The sequence below is a fragment of the Loxodonta africana genome, chromosome 2 (assembly GCF_030014295.1).
Source record: "Loxodonta africana isolate mLoxAfr1 chromosome 2, mLoxAfr1.hap2, whole genome shotgun sequence".
In the NCBI taxonomy this organism is placed as follows: Eukaryota; Metazoa; Chordata; class Mammalia; order Proboscidea; family Elephantidae; genus Loxodonta; species Loxodonta africana.
Genome location: NC_087343.1, coordinates 150,163,534 through 150,184,930, shown reverse-complemented (window position 1 = coordinate 150,184,930; position 21,397 = coordinate 150,163,534). Strand labels below are relative to the sequence as shown.

Sequence of the window (21,397 nt, the reverse complement as noted above, 5' to 3'; positions counted from 1 at the left end):
CTCGTTCTTACTCAGGGTTACTTTGAAGGGCTCACTAAATAAGCTGATTTGACTCAGCAATTTCTATTAAAGGCATCACAAATCTTTAATAAATTGGGATTTTAGGGGTGTTGTGGGGAGAAAGAAATATGCCTATTGATCTCCCTGGACCTGGGTTTCTGGAAATGTAAAATCAGGCTTACAGGAGATAATCGCTCAAGTCTTCCTGCTCTGACACCTGTAGTCTTAACTAGCTTGAAGTTTATAATGTCAGAGATGTAATACATGCAGACTTTGGGAAATACTCATTTTTGCCTAATTGGTTGCTCTGATCAGGTTATCTATGGAAACAACCATTTGTTTGTATTCAAGATAGAAAATTTCTTTTTTGGCTCTGCATGATGAACACAACAGTGAGTATAGTGTTCATTGTGCAAGTGCTTCTTGCAAGACCTGCCATAAAAATCAGATTTCTAGAGATCACAAAAAAGGGTCCCAGACAAAGCTGGAGAAAAATGTAGAACAAAATTCTAACTCAAAAAGAAAGACCAGACTTGCTGGCCTGACAGAGACTGGAGAAACCCTGAGAGTACGACCCCCAGATACCCTTTCAGCTCAGTAATGAGGCCACTCCTGAGGTTCACCCTTCAGCCAAAGATTGAACAGTCCCATGGAACAAAACTAGACTAAAGGGGTGCACCAGCCCTGGGGCGGGGACTGGAAAGTAGTAGGGAACAGGATAGCTGGTAATAGGGAACCCAGGTTTGAGAAGGGAGAGTGTTGACATGTCATGGGGTTTTAACCAATGTCATACAATAGTGTGTGTACTGTTTGATGAGAAACTAGTTTGTTCTGTAAACCTACATCTAAAGTTCAATAAAAAAATTTAAAAAATCAGATTTCTTATGCCTGTGAGGGAGACAGAATGTCCACTTGCTCCTTCCTGCCACTTTAAGCTACCTCCTCATTTCAGAAACTGATGGTCCCTCACACAAAACCTCATCATCACTCTCTTCAGTCATTGTACAAGTTTTGAATATTAAAATTTGTCTCTTATCAGTGGTGTTATGAGTTCAATAGCAAGTTTATTTTGAAAACCTTGTCCTATATTATTTTTGTCTTTCTACTTTCATGTAGAAAATTTTACTTTAATATAAAAAATGTTATACTTCTAGAATGTTGATTCTGTGTTACTGTGACAGCCCTCACCGATGAGTGGTGGATTTTCTCTGATATGAATGTACCCTTCTCACGCCTGATGGAAGGTGGTTTCTGGTACGTCATCATGAGGTACCCTGAAAACTTTGTTTTGCTTTTTAATTTACAAAGAAGTCAAGTACCTTGTGCAAAGGATAAGCAACCTTTCTTCTGGTGACGGAGAATATCTGGGAAGGCTGAGAAAAGCTCTCTGTCTCTTTTATTTGTTTTCCTCAATGTTCCCAGAATTGTGATTTGGTTTTCTAACATGCTTCAACCAAAGAAAATGACATTCCAGCCTATTTTGTATACTCTTTACATTTAACTCTTTGTGTATCCTACTCACCTTTTACTCACTATTTCAAATATTATTTCAAATAAATATTTGAGCCTTCACTTTTTCCTGGCACCCCTAGGCACTGGGGTTAGCTTGGTGACTGAGGCAGATGAACCCTCTGCCCTGGCAGGGCTCTCTGTCTAGGACGGAAGACAGACAAGTTACGTAACCATTACAACACAATGCAGGGCGTGTTTTTATGGAAGAATGTGGGGCATGCAGGAGCCCAGAGGAGGGCATATAACTCAGACTTTGAGGTCACAGAAGTAAGACTTCTTGGAGAATGTGACATATAAATTGAGACCTGAAAGATAAGCAGGTGTTAAAGCAGAGGGATCTGAAGGCGGGGAGGGGAGGGAGAAGTGTTCCACGTAGAGGGAACAGTATGTGTGAGGGCCTGGGATGCCTGAAGAAGTCATTGCAGAAAGAAAAGTAAAAACTGGTTTTATTCTCACTCAGTTTCAAGAATGAAATTTCAGAGGAAGTCCTCTCTATATTTTGCCTCTGGGCTAGTCTTATCAACTGAAAACTAGAAGAGCAAGGAAAATTTCTAGGTGAGTTTATGAACACATTCTGCCTTGGAGGAGTAAGCTGGGCATTGTCTGAAGTCAGCAAGCGGCTCTGTTCATTCATTAACATTTCCTTGAGCAGTTCGTGGATGCTTATCTAAGTGAAGAATTACAGATGGGAAGTAATATAGAATTCAGCTGTTTTGGAATTCCCTGGAAGATCTGCTCTTGACACAGAGCAGTGGACCCTCTGAGCTGGGGTATTCAGGAAGGTCAAATGCAGGATGTTAATTTCCGAAAGTAGCAGCAGCGGCTCTAAGCCTGCACAGTGTGTCCTGGGTTCCTTTGTGATTCTCCAGATGTCAGAACTGAATTTTGAGTTTATGAACACTGGTCCCTCACATGTGGCCAAAGACAGCTGTGGATTAACTGATCACCAGTGACCACCCACATGGGCAGTGGTTGAGCATGAATCTGGAATCCTGGGGGATAAATAATTGATCTTGTTAGAAATGCGGATTCTCAGGCCGTACTGCACATCTACTGAATCAGTAGGTCTTGTTAAAATTTGAATTTTAACAAGCTCTGCAGGTGATTCTGATGCACGCTAAAGTTTGGGAACCACCAGGGTCAACCAGGCTGCAGGTGATATTGGCTGGCTGTAATTTCCACTCCTTTCTGTCCATTCAAGAGTGCATGCTGGAATGCCAGTGAGTGAGAGTGATTTATTATCAGGACAGCCATGAATTTGCATGAGTTTATTAAAATATGTAAACTATTGTTAATGTTGGTACTTTAATTTTTATTAATACCAGATAACTTGTGACAAAAGTCACAACTATGGGGATACCACAGTGAGGAAATGCAGTAAAACTAATCTAGCTTGAGGAGTGGCTTTCAATTTTATTTAGGCCACACCCCACAGTAATAGATATATGTATGTATGTATGTATAACATGTATATATGTGAAGCCCTGGTGGTGCAGTGGTTAATAACTTGGCTGCTAACCAAAAGGTCGGAAGTTTGAATCTACTGGCCACTCCTTGGAAACCCTGTGGGACAGTTCTACTCTACCCTATAGGGTTGCTGTGACTCAATTAGCAAAGGGTTTGGTTTTATATATATATATATATATATATATATATATATATATATATGTATGTATGTATGCATGTGTATTCTGGGTAACAACTATATATATACTTACATATGTATGTATATGTATGTATGTAGGCATACATACGTATATATATGCCTACATACATACATATATATACATATATACGTATGTATATAGTTGTTACCCAGAATACACATGCATATGTGAATAACCAGAACAAATACTTCCTGAAATAACGTCCTTACTATGGTATTTTCTGTGCTGTTCTCTTAAAAGTATGCTCGTTGCAATGCATTAAATTGACTTCATGATCCACTAATGAAATGCGACCTGCAGTTTGAAACCATAGATGTTGAGAGCTGTCTTTGCATGGACACTGTCTCTAGGGCAGGAGAGGAGTGGGGCTGGCCTCACCTCTGTGTCCCGTAGGCTTGAGTTATAGTTCCTGCTCCACCACTCTTAGCTGTGTGACCTTGGGCAATTTACATAGGTTCTCTGGGCTTTACTTTCGTCATCTGTCAATAAGGATGATAATACAGTAAAATCTACAAAAGCCAGGGCCTGTGTAAGGCGGAAACCTGTGAGAGAAGGAAAACTAAAATATTTTCCAGTAATAGAGAGCGATAGAAAAGTGGTAAGACTGCACCTTGGCAAAGGCAGAGAACTTGCAAGACCCAGAAAAACAAGGCAGTGCTGTCGCGTTCCGGCTTGCACAGATTTCACTTGATCTACCTCACAGGGTTGTGGTGACAAGTGGCTGAGGCAGTGTCAGTAGCATACTTTACACACAGTATCTGGCCGTGGTAATTACTACCTGTGGAGATAGTACTGTTGGCAGAGTTTTGCAGAACGTCATCAGTTAAATAAGTTTCTGTGGTAACCACCACAATGCAGTTTTCCACAAGTTTTTTCTTTACTGCGGTAAGTACCCGTTGCAGTTTAGGCATTCAGAACTGTCTTTTTGAGGTAATTTTTTATGTTAAAATGCATCCAAGTTTTGTGCTCTATTTCAAAATATATTCACATTTGTTTGCTATAATCCCCTTCCCCCGCTCCCCGCCCCACAATCCTGGAGGGTATTGAGATTGCATAAGATGCCCTGAGTGGCTCCATGTACCCCAAACATAGCCCTGAGCAGGGCAGTTTGGGAAGAACAGACCTTGTGATTGTCCTGTGGGGAGATGCTAGTTAGACTTAACAACTCGTACCTGTTGGTGCTTAGGGGCAGCATTTCCACATATATAAATTTGTAAACTGGCATCTCAGATCACCCAGAGACCCTGGCAATAAGCATGTGGAAGTATGAGGGATTGGCCACCCACCATTCCAGGTGTTGGGAGACCCACCTAATGTCCACTTGTTTTTCTGGAGGTCATGATTGTGGTTGGCGGCCAGGCGCCCAAGGCAATCCGCAGCGTGGAGTGCTATGATTTCGAGGAGGACCGGTGGGATCAGATTGCTGAGCTTCCCTCCAGGAGATGCAGAGCAGGTGAGCTGCACCGTTTCCCAGTTCTGCGGGCCACCTTTCCCCCAGCTTTTCTCTGCTTGGTGCCGAAAGTCACGCGCTTCTCCTTGTTTCCTCAAATATTTGTGCATTGTAAGCTTCTTTCCCCTTTGCCTCTTGCACAGTTTCTAGCTGCTACTCTAGGGTCAGTTCTTATGTGCTTAGGGAGTTCAAGCCAGTTCAGTTATTTGCTTGAATCAAACAAAATTAGAAAAGTGAATGCAAAATGATGTCCAGTGAGCCTCACAATGATGCCTTGCTCCACACTTGCCACTCATCACTGTGATAAACTACCCAAGATAACCTTGATGCCTTGGTTTTCTGTGCCACAGGTGTGGTGTTCATGGCTGGCCACGTGTACGCGGTGGGCGGGTTCAATGGCTCACTGCGTGTGCGGACAGTAGATGTGTACGACGGTGTGAAGGACCAGTGGACATCCATTGCCAGTATGCAGGAGCGCCGGAGCACGCTGGGTGCAGCGGTGCTCAACGACCTGCTCTATGCAGTGGGAGGCTTTGATGGCAGTACTGGTAGGTCCAGGACATATTCCTGATCCTGCCCAGCCTGGTGTACACCCTCCCTGCAACTTTATAGCTACTGCTCAGGCACATATCCATTCCTTCTCTTCGCCCAGCTTTGGGTACCAGAGCCAGGCCTTCCTACACAGAACTGTCCACATGCTGTGATTTCCAGGGCTCTAGGAAAGACAGTCCCCTCAGAGAGTCCTTTCTCTAGTTTCCAGTGTCTGGGAACCTATGTACTCAGAAGATGAGACTTAAAAAGAGAACATACTTACATAGAGGATATCTCGGAATTCTAGTCTCAACCCTGCAATGACCAGATGAGAGAACTGAAGTTCAGCAGTAGAAAGAGACCTGGCTCAGAGCACATGGTGGGCCAGGTTGCCTGAGTCTTTGTTCATCAATTTGCTAATCCTTTACAAGGTTATTCCACAGCAAGAGAGTTCTCCTTGCTCCTGGTTTTTATCCAGCTTCAAAATTTGAATCAGAAGCTATTAGTGGACATGGGTTTGGAGAGATTATCTTGTCTCTCTTCATATCTCTATGCAGATGTCTCCATAGATAGTAACTCTATTAAACTAAAATGATACCCTTTGGTTCTCAGGGAGGTGAAAAAGAATATGTTTAACTTCTCTGGATATTCAATATGTGTTCTTACAGATTGGTGACCTCTCCCAGCATTCTCTCTACCTCAGTCATATAATTTCAGGGCCTTTAGCCCCTTCTGAGGCTGCCTGTAGTGAACAGGACCTGGGAACAGAGAGAACAAAAGGCAGTGAGGCATCGTTTCTTTCAGGAATTGTTTTTGGCTGTAAGTAGAAAACATGACTAAACTGTGGCTTAAATGAGTGAGGGATTTTGTTTTATTCATGAAACAAGAAGTACAGAGGTCAGCAGTTGCTGACTTGGTCCAGTTGCCCAAAGAGGCTGGGCCCAAGTTCTTTAAGTTTCTCTTGGCCTTTTCCTCATGATCACAAGATGCCTGTTATAGCTCTAGTCAGCATTTGTGTTCTAGGTAGCAAGAAGCAGGAAGGGTGGCATCTCTATCAGAACAGCAAAGTCTATTGCAGAAATCCCCACCAGACTTCTGCTTAGGTCTCATCGACATGGTTATCTCTAGCTGCAAAGGAGTCTGTGGAAGTGAGTTTTCACCTTTCTGGTTGGAATAGATATGCAGTGAGGCAACCTCAGGTGTTCACTTGAAATAAAAGCATTCCATTCTGTAGGTTTAACAGTTTACAATTACAAGGCAATTCAGTTTTCCCCCCTTCCTCTCACAAGCTGAGGCAAGTCTTAGTGGATCTGTCAGGTAGATGCACTGCAGATGTGTTTAAGGGAGTCTCCCCAGACCACACAATGAGGCACTTGTGGCACTGAGCCATACATGCAGGCTTCTAGCCCCCAGCTTTAGACTCTTCCCCCATCCTCACTACGGCTTAGCACAGCAGCGTGAGGCCTGGTGCCATAGAATGCTCATGAGTCTCTTGTTTCCCAGGCCTAGCATCGGTGGAAGCCTACAGCTACAAGACCAACGAGTGGTTCTTTGTGGCCCCGATGAACACGCGGCGGAGCAGTGTGGGTGTGGGCGTTGTGGAGGGTAAGGAGGCAGCAGTGGGCTGTGGCCAGTGCCCGCCTTGGCACGTGGGCCTTGTGCTCTGCCTAGCATCCCAGCATCATCCTTGATGCTTTCTCTACCTGGGTTCTATTCCTCTGGTCACTATTCTGCGCTAGGTGCTACTATCCTGATTAAACAGGTGAGGAAAAGTTGAGACTCATAGAGGAGAAGCCATTGATCCAAGGGCCCATAGCTAGTAAGTGGTACAGCTGGATTGGGTGGAGTAGGAGGAGCCTAGAGGGGAAACGCCAGCCTTTTTGGCCACTTGTCAATAGCCCTGTTAAAGGTTGGGGAGGGGAGAAGAGTGGGGAACCAGAGTCAGTATGTAACCTAGAAGTATAATCTGGTGGGGGTGAGTTAATTGTGTTTAATTAACATTGTTCTCATGTTTATACATGAAACATTAACAGATTATTGAATGAGGTGGGTACTCCTTCCCAGGTCTGATTACTGTGTAGGGCAGGTTGGTGGTAGAGTCCTGCTCTAGTTTGGAAATGTGTGTGGGGTGAGGTAGGGAAGAAGTAGTGAGGTCTGGAGGCTGGTTAGACAGTGCACCATAGTTTGTGAAAGGCTTTCACATCCATTTTTCTCATTTGCGATTCCCCAAACCCCTGTGAAAGTGATAGGCAGGACTTAGAATTTCCTTCTTTTCCAGATGGGGAAACTGAGTCTCAGAGGAATTAAGCGATGCACCCCAAGGTAGTAAATAGCACAATGAGTCCTTGAACCTAGGTCTTCTGACTCCAAACCCGGGATTTTTTCACTGTGCAACACTTTCTCAAAGAAGCCCTGGTGGCCCAGTGGTTAAGCACTCACCTGCTAACTGAAAGGTCGGTAGTTCGAACCCACCAGCCTCTCTGTGGGAGGAAGATGTGGCAGCCTGCTTCTGTAAAGATTACAGCCTTGTAAACCCTATGGAGCAGTTCTACTGTGTCATATAGGGTTGCTATGAGTCAGAATCGACTCCACAGGGTTTTATACTCCTTCGGGCTGCTAACAAATACTAACAGATAGGCATTTTATAAATATGTATGAGTTCAGTGTACCAAAGTATGGAGTATTATTTGAACTAAAATGTATTGTTTTAGGATAACACTGATTCATTAATTTACCCTGAAGTGGGAATTTAGCTGGACTATCTGTGCATACAGACATGTACAGTGACATTCCCTGTTTCACACACACACACACACACACACACACACACACACACACGTACACACGTACACACGTGTGCTTTGGGGAGAGTACAACCTGCAGTGAGTTAGATATTATTAGAAAGATTCTCTCGCTGCATTTCTTGGTCTCTACCAGTATTGTGTAGTTCATATCTTTATTTAAAGGTATATTATTCTAACATATTAAAAAGTCATCTTATTGAGTGCAAGGATTTTGTCCTCTTACCAAGATATATTCTTTCTTGCAATCTCATACTCTTGGTGGTACAGAAATTGATTTGTCTGCCAAACGTAAGCGCTTTGTCTAGCCACCTCCCCATTTCCCCTCTAGTTCCTTAGCCAGGAATATCGAACAATAGACTAAGGGTTAAAAATAGCAAATCCTTGTTAATAGACTCAAGGAGAAACCTTAAGTGGGTATTTTTCAGCTGACACAGGGTTGGAATGGTTGATGGGGGTTAGAAGAGGTGCCTTAATGGCAGTAATTTAAAACATTCCCCTTGACAGAGGCTTTTGTGAGCATATTCTGTATGTGGAAGAAGTACTGTCTTGTAGCATGACCTGTTGACATGGAGGGCGAAATAGGGATTTGTTTCTCTTACCCCTGGTGAATTTGGAGCTCTTTCGGATGTGGGTCACCCTGGGGCAGCAGAGTCCAATTTATAGCTTTGGGTAGAATATTGAGGGAGGAACTTAATGGACTCTGCTTCACCGTAGCCTTGGAAATATGTCTCCATTTTGGCTTACTGTCTTCCTTTTCATCATCTCCCAGCCATGGCTATATAGTCTGAATGATGTTGAAAAACAGTGAGGGGAATCAGGATAATTTGCTGAGGGCTGCCTAGAAGAATTCCTATTTAGAAGAAGGACAGTGAGGGCCTGGGTCTAGGCAGAAGCTCCCCAACAAAGAGGAGATGGTGTGTTACAGAGAGTTAGGTTCTCAGGTCTACAGGGGTTACCCATGTCCCGGGCCCGTCTCCTGCCTGAGGGGCTTAGGCTTTGATGAGTGGCAGACAGATGGGGGGGTAGATGGTTGCACTGAACCAGCACACACCTTGGGTGGCCTAGGCCCTAGAGGAGCTGCCGAGTTGTTTTTTTTTTTAAACTCTTGACTTAGGTGGAACTAGAGGAGGAGATGTCGCTTTTTGTGGAGTGAGTCGAGAGGACTTTGAGTTAGAAAACAAAACCAGGCTCAGTGATGACGGAAGGAGAAATGGTTTCATATTTGATACAGCAGTAATTCTGATGGTAGAGCATAACTTTGAGCCAGAGGATCCCTTTCTAGCTTAAAATAATTGCAGATGCTCACGTACTAGTCCTGTTGGTATCTCTCAATTAACCAAGTTCGTAACAATAACAACAACAAAAATCTAGTGCTAAGTTGTCCTGTTAGATGATTTGCATTGGGCAGTATTTGTTTAGTCGACAGTATTTAAGAAGCCCTGGTTTGCAGATCGTTTCTATAACCCCATGGTCCCCCACAGGTCAGAGGTCCACATGAGGTAGGACTCCTCTCCCCACTTCTCCACACAGAAGAGACCCTCCCATTGCATTCTAAGACTGTATGTTAAACCCAAAACATTTCGATCTCTGCTCTGGGAGAGCTCAAATACCAATTTCTCCCACCTTCAACCCTGTGCCCAACCTAACCCCAGCTACAGGCAGAAACGATGCTCTCGGATATTGGCTTTTGGTATTTTTATTTTAAAAATAGGGGATGCCGCTTCAGGGCTCTTGTGCATGCCTCAGAGGTCACAAGGGAGACTGCAGATCAATTCTAGCCAGCCCAGGCCAGGATGTACACAGAATACTCCATTCACAAGCTCTTCCTCCTGGAGTTTAGCACTCAGTAGTAACAGTGGCTAAGATTGGGTTTGAGTTCTCACTGAAGAATATTTTTTATATTTGCCCTGTCTGCCATTGTGAATCTTTAGCCACTGGATAGCTGGGCCCTCCAGCTTTCCATGTAGCTGGTGCCTTGTTCTGGAGATTTAATGTAGTTCATCAGCAAGAATACGTTGAGCCCCAGTGGTGCTAGGCTATAGCTTCATGCTAGGTATTTGGGGTACTTATTTAGAAAGAGGTTCAGTGCTGCCTCTAAGGAACTCATGGCTTAAGAGGGAAGAGAAGGCAGAAATATGAAGGATGCTTAGCCTGGTTGGGGAATGGGGTGGTGGTCTCCCCAGAGGAGGAGGCTCTGACCTCTAATTGAGGTAAGAGTGCCATGGTAGGCTAAAGGTAGCATTTCAGCCGAGCTCTAGTTCTATGCCAGTGTCTCTGGCACCATCATCGCTGACGGTTGTCTATTTCAGGGAAGCTATATGCTGTTGGGGGTTACGATGGAGCTTCCCGCCAGTGCCTGAGCACCGTGGAGCAGTACAACCCAGCAACCAATGAGTGGACATACGTGGCAGATATGAGCACCCGCCGCAGTGGCGCAGGTATGGGGGAGGCCTCAGGCTGCAGATTATGTCTGTTTTGCTCACAGGCTGGTTTTGAAACCAACAACTTAACATTATACCTTATTTCACCTCCACCTCTGTCCTTTTAATGTGTATAATCCCATCAGTACCTTTGCGCCTGGGCAATGAGCATTTATAAACTCACCTTCACCAGGGAACGCTTTGCTAGAGTATGGATGAGGTAATATTCTCTCTGTCGTCATACCATCCATTTCTATGGAGACATCTACATCTCTTGAAAGTGAGGGTGTACTATGTGCCAGATATTGTCCTGATTAGCCCCAATTTATTTAACCCTCACCACAGCCCTAAAAGGTAGATGCAATATTAATCCCACTTAACAGATTCAGTAAGTCAGTCTACCAGGGATTGAGGACCTTCTTGCCCAAGGTGGTATAATTAGTAACTGGTAGAATCAAGATTCCCCCTCAGGTCTCTCTTGCTCCAAAGTTAGCTTTTGCAACCCCCCAAAATGATCAGAATCTCCTTCCTATAAAATAGTAGGACAAGCACTGCTGGTCCCATGCTTCAGGTAACAGAGCTAAAGCTTGCCTGTCTGGAGTTTCTGTATGGGGAATTAAAAGCCAGGATAATTAGCATTAATACCTGGAGATAAACTCATGCACCTGCACCCCGCCTTTCCCAGCTTTAGTTCCCTTCCCCACTTGGGAAGAGAATGACTCCGCAAATGGTTTTCCAATTCTGCCTCTTGTGGGAAGACTAGGTGCTGTGTGTTCCTCTGAGATTTTTCTAGAAAGTGGAGCAATAGGCCCTGCTTCCATGCTTGTCTTCCCCCCCATCATCTTAGAGACCCAAAGGAAAGGGTCTGAGAGGGCAGATTGGGGGCACTGGGTCCCGGCTCTTGTGGTGGGCGGTGGCTTGCACAGCAACCCTGACTACCAACCTGGGCCTGGTGGGGAAGCCACGTGACTTCTGGGAAGGAAAGCCAAAGCGGAGAGTTTTTCCTTACAGTGCTATTTCTTTGTCTTTTATTTATTTATTTATTTAACTTTGAAGATTGAGTTGTGCTCTCATTATATAGTACCAAACACGTGACCACATCCTCAGCATTCCTTAAAAATTATGCTATTTTTAACGTTTTCCAAGAACCCTTGTGTGCTCAAAGGTTTAAAGAAGAGTCAGTATGATTCTATTTAAGAAGCTTTGTGCTTGGAATGCTATTTTTAGGGAGCTTGTCTTTGCTGATCCTGACAGATTGGCCCTTCCTGAACATGGAGCAGATGCCTAGAGTCAGGGAGCCTGGGTTTTGGTCCTGGGCTTGTTCTACTTACCATGTGACCTTGGCCGAGTCCCTGCCACTTTCATGTGAAATAAGCAGATGGCAGTAGATGTTCTCTAAAGGCCAATTCAATTTTTAGAAATCCCATAACTCTCTTCCCTTAGTAAAGCTCTTTTAGTAATTTGGTTTATAAAGTTTTGGTAGAGCCATCTTTGTGCTTCCTAGAAATCCTCTATTGTGACTTGAAATGTGAGAACAAGTATCCAAAGCCCAAGCATGTAGGAACAGGCCAGCAGGAGTGAAGCAGCACGCACTGACGTGTGTGGCTGCTTCTAGGAACCCCTGAACAGCAGGGAGTGTGGTGGGGCACCCTGGTGTGAAGCCACGGGGACAGACCTGCCTTTGAAAGTTCAGGCTCATCCTTATAAAAGGAGCTGCCTTTGGTGGCTACAGCTGCCTCCACCCCACCTGGCTCCTTAGGGGGTTATTGCTCAGTGGAGAGCGCTTGGCTGGTCCTGCCTCTCACTTAGGCTGGAAGCCCTGGATGGTGACAGCTTTACTGCCTGTGCCCTTGGACGGCACAGTGACCCCAATTCGGGGGGTGGCCTCTCTCTCAGAGGTGGGCTACTCCCTCAGATTCCAGTCAGGGCCCTGGCCTCAGGCTCCCGGGTCAGCCTTTCTTCAGAGCTTCACTGTCATAAGATTTGGGAAGGCTCGCCTCTGGAGTGGGGAACTCACATACTTGTCATGGGCTGGAGTGTCGATGGCAGAGGACCCAGAGACCAGAGGCCCTGGCCTCTGGCCACCTGAAGCCCTTTGAGGTGCCTGGAGTCCCTGCAGCCCTAATCCAGGAAGTCTCTGGGTGAACATTTATGGATAAGGCTACACAGTGGCAGTGCAGAGTTGCTGGTACAGTGGTGCCCTTGAGTGCCCTGGAAGACAGCTTATATCCTCAGCAGGGCGTGGGCAATACCAGGAGATGGTTATGGGGAAGAAAAGGACGTCTCTGGGCCCCAGGGTGTGCTAGTTCCTTATGAGCTTGGAGAAAGGGAATGTGAGGCAGCCTTGGAACTAAGGCTTCTCTTTCAGGTATGAACCCTGCTGAGAATTTTCATTTCTAACACGTTCCGTAGTAGAGCAGTGGGTTTCAAAATTTATCGTACATAGGAATCACCTAGGGGATCTTGTTCAAGTGTAGATTGTGATTCAGTATATCTGGGGTAGAAAGGCAGATTTTTAGCAGAGGTTCTAACAGGTTTGAAGCCCTGCTTGGAAAACACTGCGTTTTATAAAAAAAAACATACAGGCACCAGATACCCATTGTTGGTACAGCACTGCCATCTGCTGTTAGCTCAGGGCAGCTGCTGGGAACCACTGGTATACTACTGCAATTGCTGAAAGGGATTTTACGTATTTGGTCTCTCAAACAGCAGTTGTTGAGGACCTACTACTGCCAGGCCCAGGGAAGCAAAAGTGGACAAGACAGACACGGTCCTTGTTCACATGAAGTTTATGTTTCAGAAATCTAGTCCTTGGGTCCGAAACGTTGGCTACACATTTCAGTCACCTGAGAAGCTTTTTCTAAATTCCTGACCATTGTCTCTGGGAGTGAGGCCCTGGAATCTATCTTTCCAAGAGGCTCCCCAGCTGATTGAGATGCAGCCTGTCCATGGAGTGGCCTCTGGGAACTACTAATCTGGTCCAACTCCCCCACTTTACAAGTGGGAAAACTGAGGACCAGAAAGGTAAGGTGGAGGGGATCACCTAGTAGGCAAGTTATAGAGACAGATCAGCTGCTCCTTCTAGGCTGCTATGTCACCTCCCTTTTTTCTGGCTTTTGTTTCTTTGGCTTGTATTAAAGGCTTTTAAAAGATGACCCTAAAATTTGTAAACGATGCACCGCTCGTACTCAACTCAGGCTGATCAACACTGGGAGTGGCCCAATGCGCACGCTACAATCTAGGAGGGAGAGCAAGCGGGCAGGAAGAACAGGACCTGCTTAAAAGACAAGCAGGGTGAGCTTGGTAGTCATTATCTCAGCCGACCTGCTGTGTGGCTGTTTTTTAGGCTTTTTTTTTTTTTTTTTAACTCTTTTTACTTATATAAGGCTGAGTAATAAAAGTAATGCCACATTGTAAGGAAACTAGGCAATATAGATAGTTCAACCCACCCACTGCCGTCGAGTCGATTCTGACTCACAGTGACCCCATAGGACAGTGTAGAACTGCCCCATAGAGTTTAAGAAGCACCTGGTGGATTCATACTGCAGACCTCTTGGTTAGCAGCTGTATCACTTAACCACTACGCCACTAGGGTTTCCATATAGATAGTCAAGAAGGAAAAAACAAAGCATGTAATCGTACCACCCATAAATAACCACTTTTAATGTTTTGGTGGGTTTCTTTCAGCCTTTTTGTTTGTCATTTTTCTTTGCATATGAACACCCCACCTCATATACCTTTTTTTTAAAACAAAAACGGACATATTTGCTTTATATTTTCAAAGTTTTCAAATGGACACTCTTATGAGGTAGACAAGGTGTCATTATATTTGTTTTACAGATGGGGAAACTGAGGTCCGAGAGATAGTCCCCAGGTCACCCTGCTGGTGATGGTGGCCAGGCCTGGATGCTGGGTCTCCTGGTTTCTGGTCACTGTAGCCAGCCTGAAGCTCGGACACTGTGCTCTGCTTTTCAGGGGTTGGGGTGCTCAGTGGACAGCTGTACGCCACAGGTGGGCATGATGGGCCCCTGGTGAGGAAGAGTGTTGAGGTTTACGATCCTGGAACAAACACCTGGAAGCAGGTGGCAGACATGAACATGTGCCGGCGCAATGCAGGTAATGGTTGCTTTCTCCTTCTCCCTTTTGGAGGTTGTGGGTCTTTTCTCCCTGTAAACACTAGCCTAAGAGAGAGGCAGAGGGGCGGGGCTCCCAGGGCCTGGGGCTGAGCTTATACCCAGGACAAAACCAAAAAAACCCCAACCCTTTGGTGTCTTGAGTCGATTCTGACTCATAGCAACCCTGTAGGACTGAGTAGTACTGCCCCGTAGGGTTTCCAAGGAGTGGCTGGTGGATGGCTGGTGGATTCGAATTGCTGGCCTTTTGGTTAGCAGCCAAGCTCTTAACCACTGTGCTACCCAGGACAGGAAGTATCTATTTGCCAGATAAGCCCTGGACTATGGGAAGGAAGAGCTTGAGACCCAAAAAGGAAGCCACAGGGCCCCCTCTTAGATGTAGAGGGATCACTTCCCCCCAGTGAAGGGTGATGACTTTCGCTGCACTCAGATGGGCACAGAGCCAGAAAAGCTCTCCTGGATGCCATCTGTGCCCCCTGCCCAGTGGCTTCGGTGGGCACCTGAGGGCCAGACAATGACACTTAGTTGTCTCTCTTCTTTGCCAGTGGCCTGGCTCTGAGAACCTATCACTTCCCACCTGAAACCAATTCCTTTGTCACAGGGATAGCCAGGGCCCTGACTGATTCTCCTGTGGAACCTCTTCCCTTCTTCCCTTCTCGGCACTTCCTGTCTCTTTCCTTCCATTCCCCTTTTCCTTCCAAGAGGGATGATTCATGGTACAGAGCTTAGGTTTTTATTTCTTGGAGCCTAATGCCTCTACAAAGAGCCTTAGTGGTGTGACGGTTAAGTACTTGGCTGTTAACCGAAAGGTTGGGGATTCGAACCCACCCAGCGGCTCTGCAGGAGAAAGACCTGGCAATTTGCTTCCATAAAGATTACAGTCAAGAAAACCCTGTGGGGCAGTTCTCCTCTTTTACATACGGTCAGCATGGATCAGAACTGACTTGACGGCACCCAACAACAACAATTTCCTTTTAGAACTTTGACATACGGGTTGTGTCTTGTTTTGGTATATTTTGTTTTATGCTTCCTTGCTCTATAAATGTGTTGGCTTAGCCCAACTTTTGGCACTGGAGAGATAAACAGGTAGGTTCCAGGCAGATTTATTTCCTTTATGCTCATATTACCTGTTGGTTAAACCCATTCATAACTAGCTCATTGAAAGTGTAAATGGAGAGAAATTTATTAATTTGCTCATTGCTTAAGTCTGCTGTGATGTAACCTGGCATTTGGCCTTAATCCACATGAGTTAAGAATTACAGAACCCTCAAGACAGCTAGTCTCTCTACTGAAAAAACAAACTTATTGTGGTTGAGTCGATTCTGACACATAGCGACCCTACAGGACAAAATAGAACTGCCCCATAGGGTTTCCAAAGAGCAGTTGGTAGATATGAACTGCCGACATTTTGGTTAGCAGCTGAGCTCTTAACCATTGCACCACTAGGGCTACTACTACCTACTACTACCGGTTGCCATTGAGTCAATTCCGACTTATAGCAACCACTAGGGCTAGAATCCAATAATTAAGTTTAAATATAAATATATGTGTATATAAACCTTCACATATAGATATTTCTCTTTTTTAATAATAAAAATAGAATCATACTACTGTTCTGTTACCTGCTTTTTAAAAAACCCACTTTATAATCTTTCATGAATATCTTTTTACAACACTGAATATATTTACGGGAACCCTGGTGGTATAGTGGTTAAGTGCTACAGCTGCTAACCGAAAGGTCAGCAGTTCGAATCTACCAAGCTCTCCTTGGAAACTCTATTTATGTGATGCTGTTTTAAGTGGCTACATCATAATTTAAATAACCAATCTACTATTTCCACCTTTACTACAAATAATGCTTTGGTTATTATAAATGGTCTCTATAGCTAAATTTGTGCATGCATTTTACATAATTTCTTCAGGATAAAAACCCATAAGTGGAATTTTTGAGTTAGAGGGAACACGTGTACTTTAGAGATCATCCCGGAAGGTGGTCCACTTTATACTCCCCCCAGTACATGAGGGTAGCCATTTCCCCATGTCTTTACCAACACTGAAACTTACAACTTTTTTTGAGGGTCATCGATCCTTTAATCTAATTTTGAAAAATTACACGATATATCAGACTATGGCCTTTAAAGGTGTCTCTGCGTGGTGCAAATGGCTAACGCACTCGGCTGCTAACCAAAAGGTTGGCAGTTCAGAAGAAAGACCTGGCAGTCTACTTCTGCAGAATCAGCCATTGAAAACCCCGCGGAGCACAGTTCTACTCTGACACACAAGGGGTTGCCATGAGTTGGAACGACTCAGGGACAGCTGGTTTATGGCCTTTAAAGTCTTGATGAGGACTAATTATGTTCTCTTACTCTTGAGCCCCTGCTACAAGACCCTGCCCCCAAACGAGTTCACTCCTGTGTCAGCATGGGAGTGGTACCTCACCCCTGGAAACTATGCATGAATTTAGACTTCAGTCATGTAAAGGGATCACAGGCACCTCTTTGACACCACACAGTATGGATGTAATATCCAGAAAAAGACTTAGAAGTAGAGAAATAGTAGGGGCATGCAGTCCCCCGAGTTATTGCACAGCTCAGGCTGGGTGTGGGGTCTGCATGCACCCTGGGGCACATTCCAGTAGAGAGGGGCCTGCACCCATAGTGCTCTATGGGACCAAGTAGTAGAGGAAGCTCCCTGGTCAGAGCAGTGACCTTGTCAGAAGGGGAACCTCGAGAGCCCAGGAGCTGCTGTCAGTATGTTCTTCCATTGAGCAAACTCAGACCTGTGGAGCCAACACTCTGTTGTGTTACCACAAAGGTAAGGGAAAGAACCTCTGGAGCTTTCCTGATTAGTTTCTCATCGATTCCAATCCCTCAGAGCCTGTTAAAATGTCTGTTGTGACTTCTGTTGATTCCCAGGGGTCTGTGCAGTGAATGGGCTCCTGTATGTGGTTGGAGGCGATGATGGATCCTGCAACTTGGCTTCGGTGGAGTACTACAATCCTGTCACTGATAAATGGACGCTGCTGCCAACCAACATGAGCACTGGGCGGAGCTATGCAGGTCAGTATACCCCATCTAGTTCCCTCCCCAGCATGCCCAAGGCTTCCAACCCCATGGGGGTGACGAGGGTGAGGGGAGAGTAAGTTTTCTTAAGACTGAGAGCCTCCTTCATGGATGGCAGATAGTTGTCATGTGCCCACCACTCCTTCCTTCTGTATCATTGACAGATATTAATAATTAGCCTGTGTTTCCCCAGTGAACTCAAATGCAGCCGCAGAGTTCATCTTAACACAGTGGTCCAGGGACCTGCCTCCAACAGATCTGATATGTTATAAGAGATTTTAGAATGTCATTGCCATTCCTGGTTTATTAAGTGCCTAGCTCCCTAAGTAGAATAAAACACAAGTCTTCCTTCCAGAAATTAAGTTGGAAATTAATTTGATAAGACCTGCCTACACAAAATGGGGGAAATATAAGATGCTGTACATACAGGTTCTAAATGAAATATACTATACATGCTTTAGGGTATGACAGACAGGTGAGGACTGGCAGAGTCAGAGGACACTTCCCAAAGGAGAAGAGACTCGATTAAACCTTGATGGTAGCTCCCAATCACACTGTAGTTGTCCTTTGCTGGCACCCACTCTCTGTACCACAGAGGAGCATATTAGGTACCGTGTATGCAATCACTCGCATGTTTTCAACGGCCTTTCAGGTTGAGTGGGACTGTATCCTTCCATTTTACAGATGGTAAAACGGAGGTTTTGAGAGTTTAAGTAACTTGCCCAAGGCTGTTACCAATTGCCAATCTGACACAAAGGGCCTTTGTCTTTTCCCTAGTAAGACTACATGCGAAAGACAAACTTTATCTGCAGCAAGCCTTATTTTTCTTGAGTCAAGCAAAAGGAGTCAGTGGGGGACTAAGCCTCCCCAAAAGACTGACTCGAAAAGGGAAGCAAGGCTACGGCTTATGTGGGTTTGGTGGAGACAACAGAGTAATGAATATTTAGTGGGCTTCTTTCTAGGGGCAGGTACTTCTTAGAATGGTGGTGCATGTTAATTAGGTTGCCCGAGCATCTGGAATACGAGGTGGAACCTGCTGATATTCAAGATGGAGTCCTCTTGGCAGCCCTTGGCATTACTTATTATGGGATATAGTGCAAGTGCACTGATCTTTGGCACTACATCACCATCTTTGGAGGGCTAAGGAAGGTTAAACAATGGTCACACTTTGTTCTTCTGCACATTCAGGAGCCTGTAAAGGGAGAAGGGACTAGAAAAATACTAAGAAGAAGATAGTAATTCATGGGATGTTACAACCTTATCTTATGTTGATAGGGTGTGGTTCCTGTTTATCCAACTTCTAGATGGTAATCTTTTAACAGTTCTTTTATTCTGCCACCACAGTTAACCCTATCTGTCTCAAGGCCACATGGCTCATAAATGGTAAATTCAGGATTCAGACTCAGCAAAAGATCAGGGAATAGGACATTCCAGACAAGAGGCTGGGAGGGAGGAGAAAGATATTAGATGGGTGTAGCGGCTTCTTCTTGGGGAATGTGTGTGATGGGCTTGGTGAGGTTGGAGGGAGATAAAAGAGGTGAAGAGGAGGTGGGTGGGATCAGAGTTGGTGCTGCTGGAGTCGGGGACTATGAGGAGACAAGCAAATATATATCCATGATGTAGACTAACTTTTGTGTGCGATTTTCCAGAAATGGGTATAATTAGAGCTAACATTTATTTGCTGAGCACATTCAATGTGTCAGGCATTGTCTTACATGTCTGTGTGGACAGATCACTGGAGAAAGACATCATGCTTGGTAAAGTGGAGGGTCAAAGAAAAAGAGGGAGACGCTCAATGAGATGGATTGACATAGTGGCTGCAACAGTGGGGTCAAACATAGCAACGATGTGAGGATGGCGCAGGACTGGCAATGTTTCATTCTGTTATACCTAAGGTTGCTATGAGTGATGGCACCTAATGATAATCCCATTTAATCCACAGCACAACTCCTGTGGTGGTGTTCTAAATCCCATTTTGCATTAGAAAGGGGGAATCATCCCCCATTGGTTAGATTGCAGTGCAAAGGCAGGTCTGTGTACTGCAGGCTAGAAAGAGTTTGGGTCACAGCCTTTCAACACAGGGCTTCAGTTCCAATGAATTTGTTTTATCCTCTTCCCTCATTCAGGATTTTTCACACTTTATCACATTCTTCTTGGGCAAATGTAAAAAAAATTTAGAGGGATTTGGTCCTAGAGTGATTCCGTTCTCATGGTTAATTATTAAAACCAGTCCTGTAATTTTCTTTTCAAAACTGTCGTTGGAAGAGCAGAGTATTTTCTAGGACGAGGCTTAATGAGAGGGGAAAGGTTAAGTCTGGGTGGCTAGAATTTCGTGTATGTGCTGAATATTTCATGTCGGTTTCTTATTTGTCTGCCCAGTCTGAGAAGTAGGGGGGAAGGAGACAATCAAATGCACAATTTTGTGTTCATACCCGTTGACTGAGTGATTTATTTTGTGCCTGGCTCCCTAGGTAGCATAAGATACAGGCCTTCCTTCCAGAAATTAAATTTATGGACTAAAGTTTATTTATTAGAGCCTTATTTGTAATAACAAAATGTTGAGAAGTACTTAATGTCTGATATGAAGAAAATAAACTTTTTTTTTTTTACAGTGGAAGTGTTTTTAATGTTATGAGAAAATATTTGTGACAGACTGCTAGATTAAGAGGAGGATAGAGAATTGTATGTACTGTGTGAGCTGAAGATATGAATATTGGAGTCTGATCTGAATTCGAATCCCAACTCTGCTAATAGCCCTAGGACTTTGGGCAAGGTGTTCAATATGATCGAACCTCTATTTTCTCATTTGTAAAATGGGAATAAAATAATAGCAAGCCTCTGAAGGCTGTTGTGAGAATAAAATGCCATAAAATGTGTGAAGTGCTTAGCACAATGCCTGTCTGGCATGTAGAAATTTCAGTTAATGATTGTGATTATGTATTATTAACTAGTTGCCATTGAGTCGATTCTGATTCATGGAGTTGCCATGACATGGGTCAAGGTAGAAGTATGCTCCATAGGGTTTTCAATGGCTGATTTTTTTTTGGTTGATTTTTCAGAAGTAGATCACCAGGCCTTTCTTTCAAAGTTCCTCTGGGTAGACTCAAATCTCCAACTTTTCAGTTAGCAGCTGAGTGCCTTAACCTTTTGTTCCACCCAGGGACTGTGATTATTATTAGATGCTGGTGATTCTCTTTGTATAGAGAGATTAAAGATGTTTTCCTTTGTGTTCTGCTTTGTTTTCCAAATTTACATAATGAGAATGTATTACTTTTATAATAAAAAAAGAAAGTTTCTATAAAAAAGCAATACGGGAGTCTGCTTTATGGGGAAAAATAAAAGCCACCTTATGGAAGAGAAGCGTGAGGTACAGAAAAGATGCTCTCAAGGTCAGGCAGCATATCTGGGTCTGAGGACTTAAGTTTTACCCACCTCGAAGCTTCTGTATCGGTTGTTGGAAGCTTCTGTATCGGTATCTTTATCCAGGAATTAACAGGAAATGGATGTCTCAGAAGAACCGCTGTCAATGGGGTATCCTAAGATTCTTTTTAACAATGTTCTCTCAGTTTCACCTTATCATAATAGGGATATGTTAAAATAAGGCTTCAATCACCACCTTACCTGTTGACACCCAGTATATTAGGATTTGTTCAGCTGCAGGTCACAGAAAACATGACAGAAACTTGCTTAAATAAGGAAGGGGGTGTATTTGTCTCAGGCAGAAAGAAGTCCAGGGCTGGCCTGGTGACTCAGGGCTGCCACTGAAGAATCTCCTTTCTTTTCTGTTCTTCCCTCTGGACCAACAGCTGCTACTGCCT

The 21,397-nt window shown here is 44.5% G+C and overlaps 1 protein-coding gene across 3 annotated transcripts in view; it reads left to right on the top strand.

The window, feature by feature from the left end:
- The window catches only part of KLHL3 (kelch like family member 3), a 145,878-nt gene that overhangs the window by 118,695 nt on the left and 5,786 nt on the right, over positions 1-21,397 (top strand). For 2 of the 3 annotated variants that reach the window (XM_064276538.1, XM_064276548.1), the window contains exons 9-14: positions 4,515-4,632; positions 4,980-5,177; positions 6,664-6,765; positions 10,274-10,402; positions 14,360-14,500; positions 17,433-18,090. In XM_064276538.1, the coding sequence (XP_064132608.1) occupies positions 4,515-4,632; positions 4,980-5,177; positions 6,664-6,765; positions 10,274-10,402; positions 14,360-14,500; positions 17,433-17,659 (915 nt within the window). In that variant the 3' untranslated portion in view covers positions 17,660-18,090. Of the gene's footprint in view, positions 1-4,514; positions 4,633-4,979; positions 5,178-6,663; positions 6,766-10,273; positions 10,403-14,359; positions 14,501-17,432; positions 18,091-21,397 lie in introns of those variants that run through there. The other variant, XM_010590853.3, reaches the window with a different exon arrangement.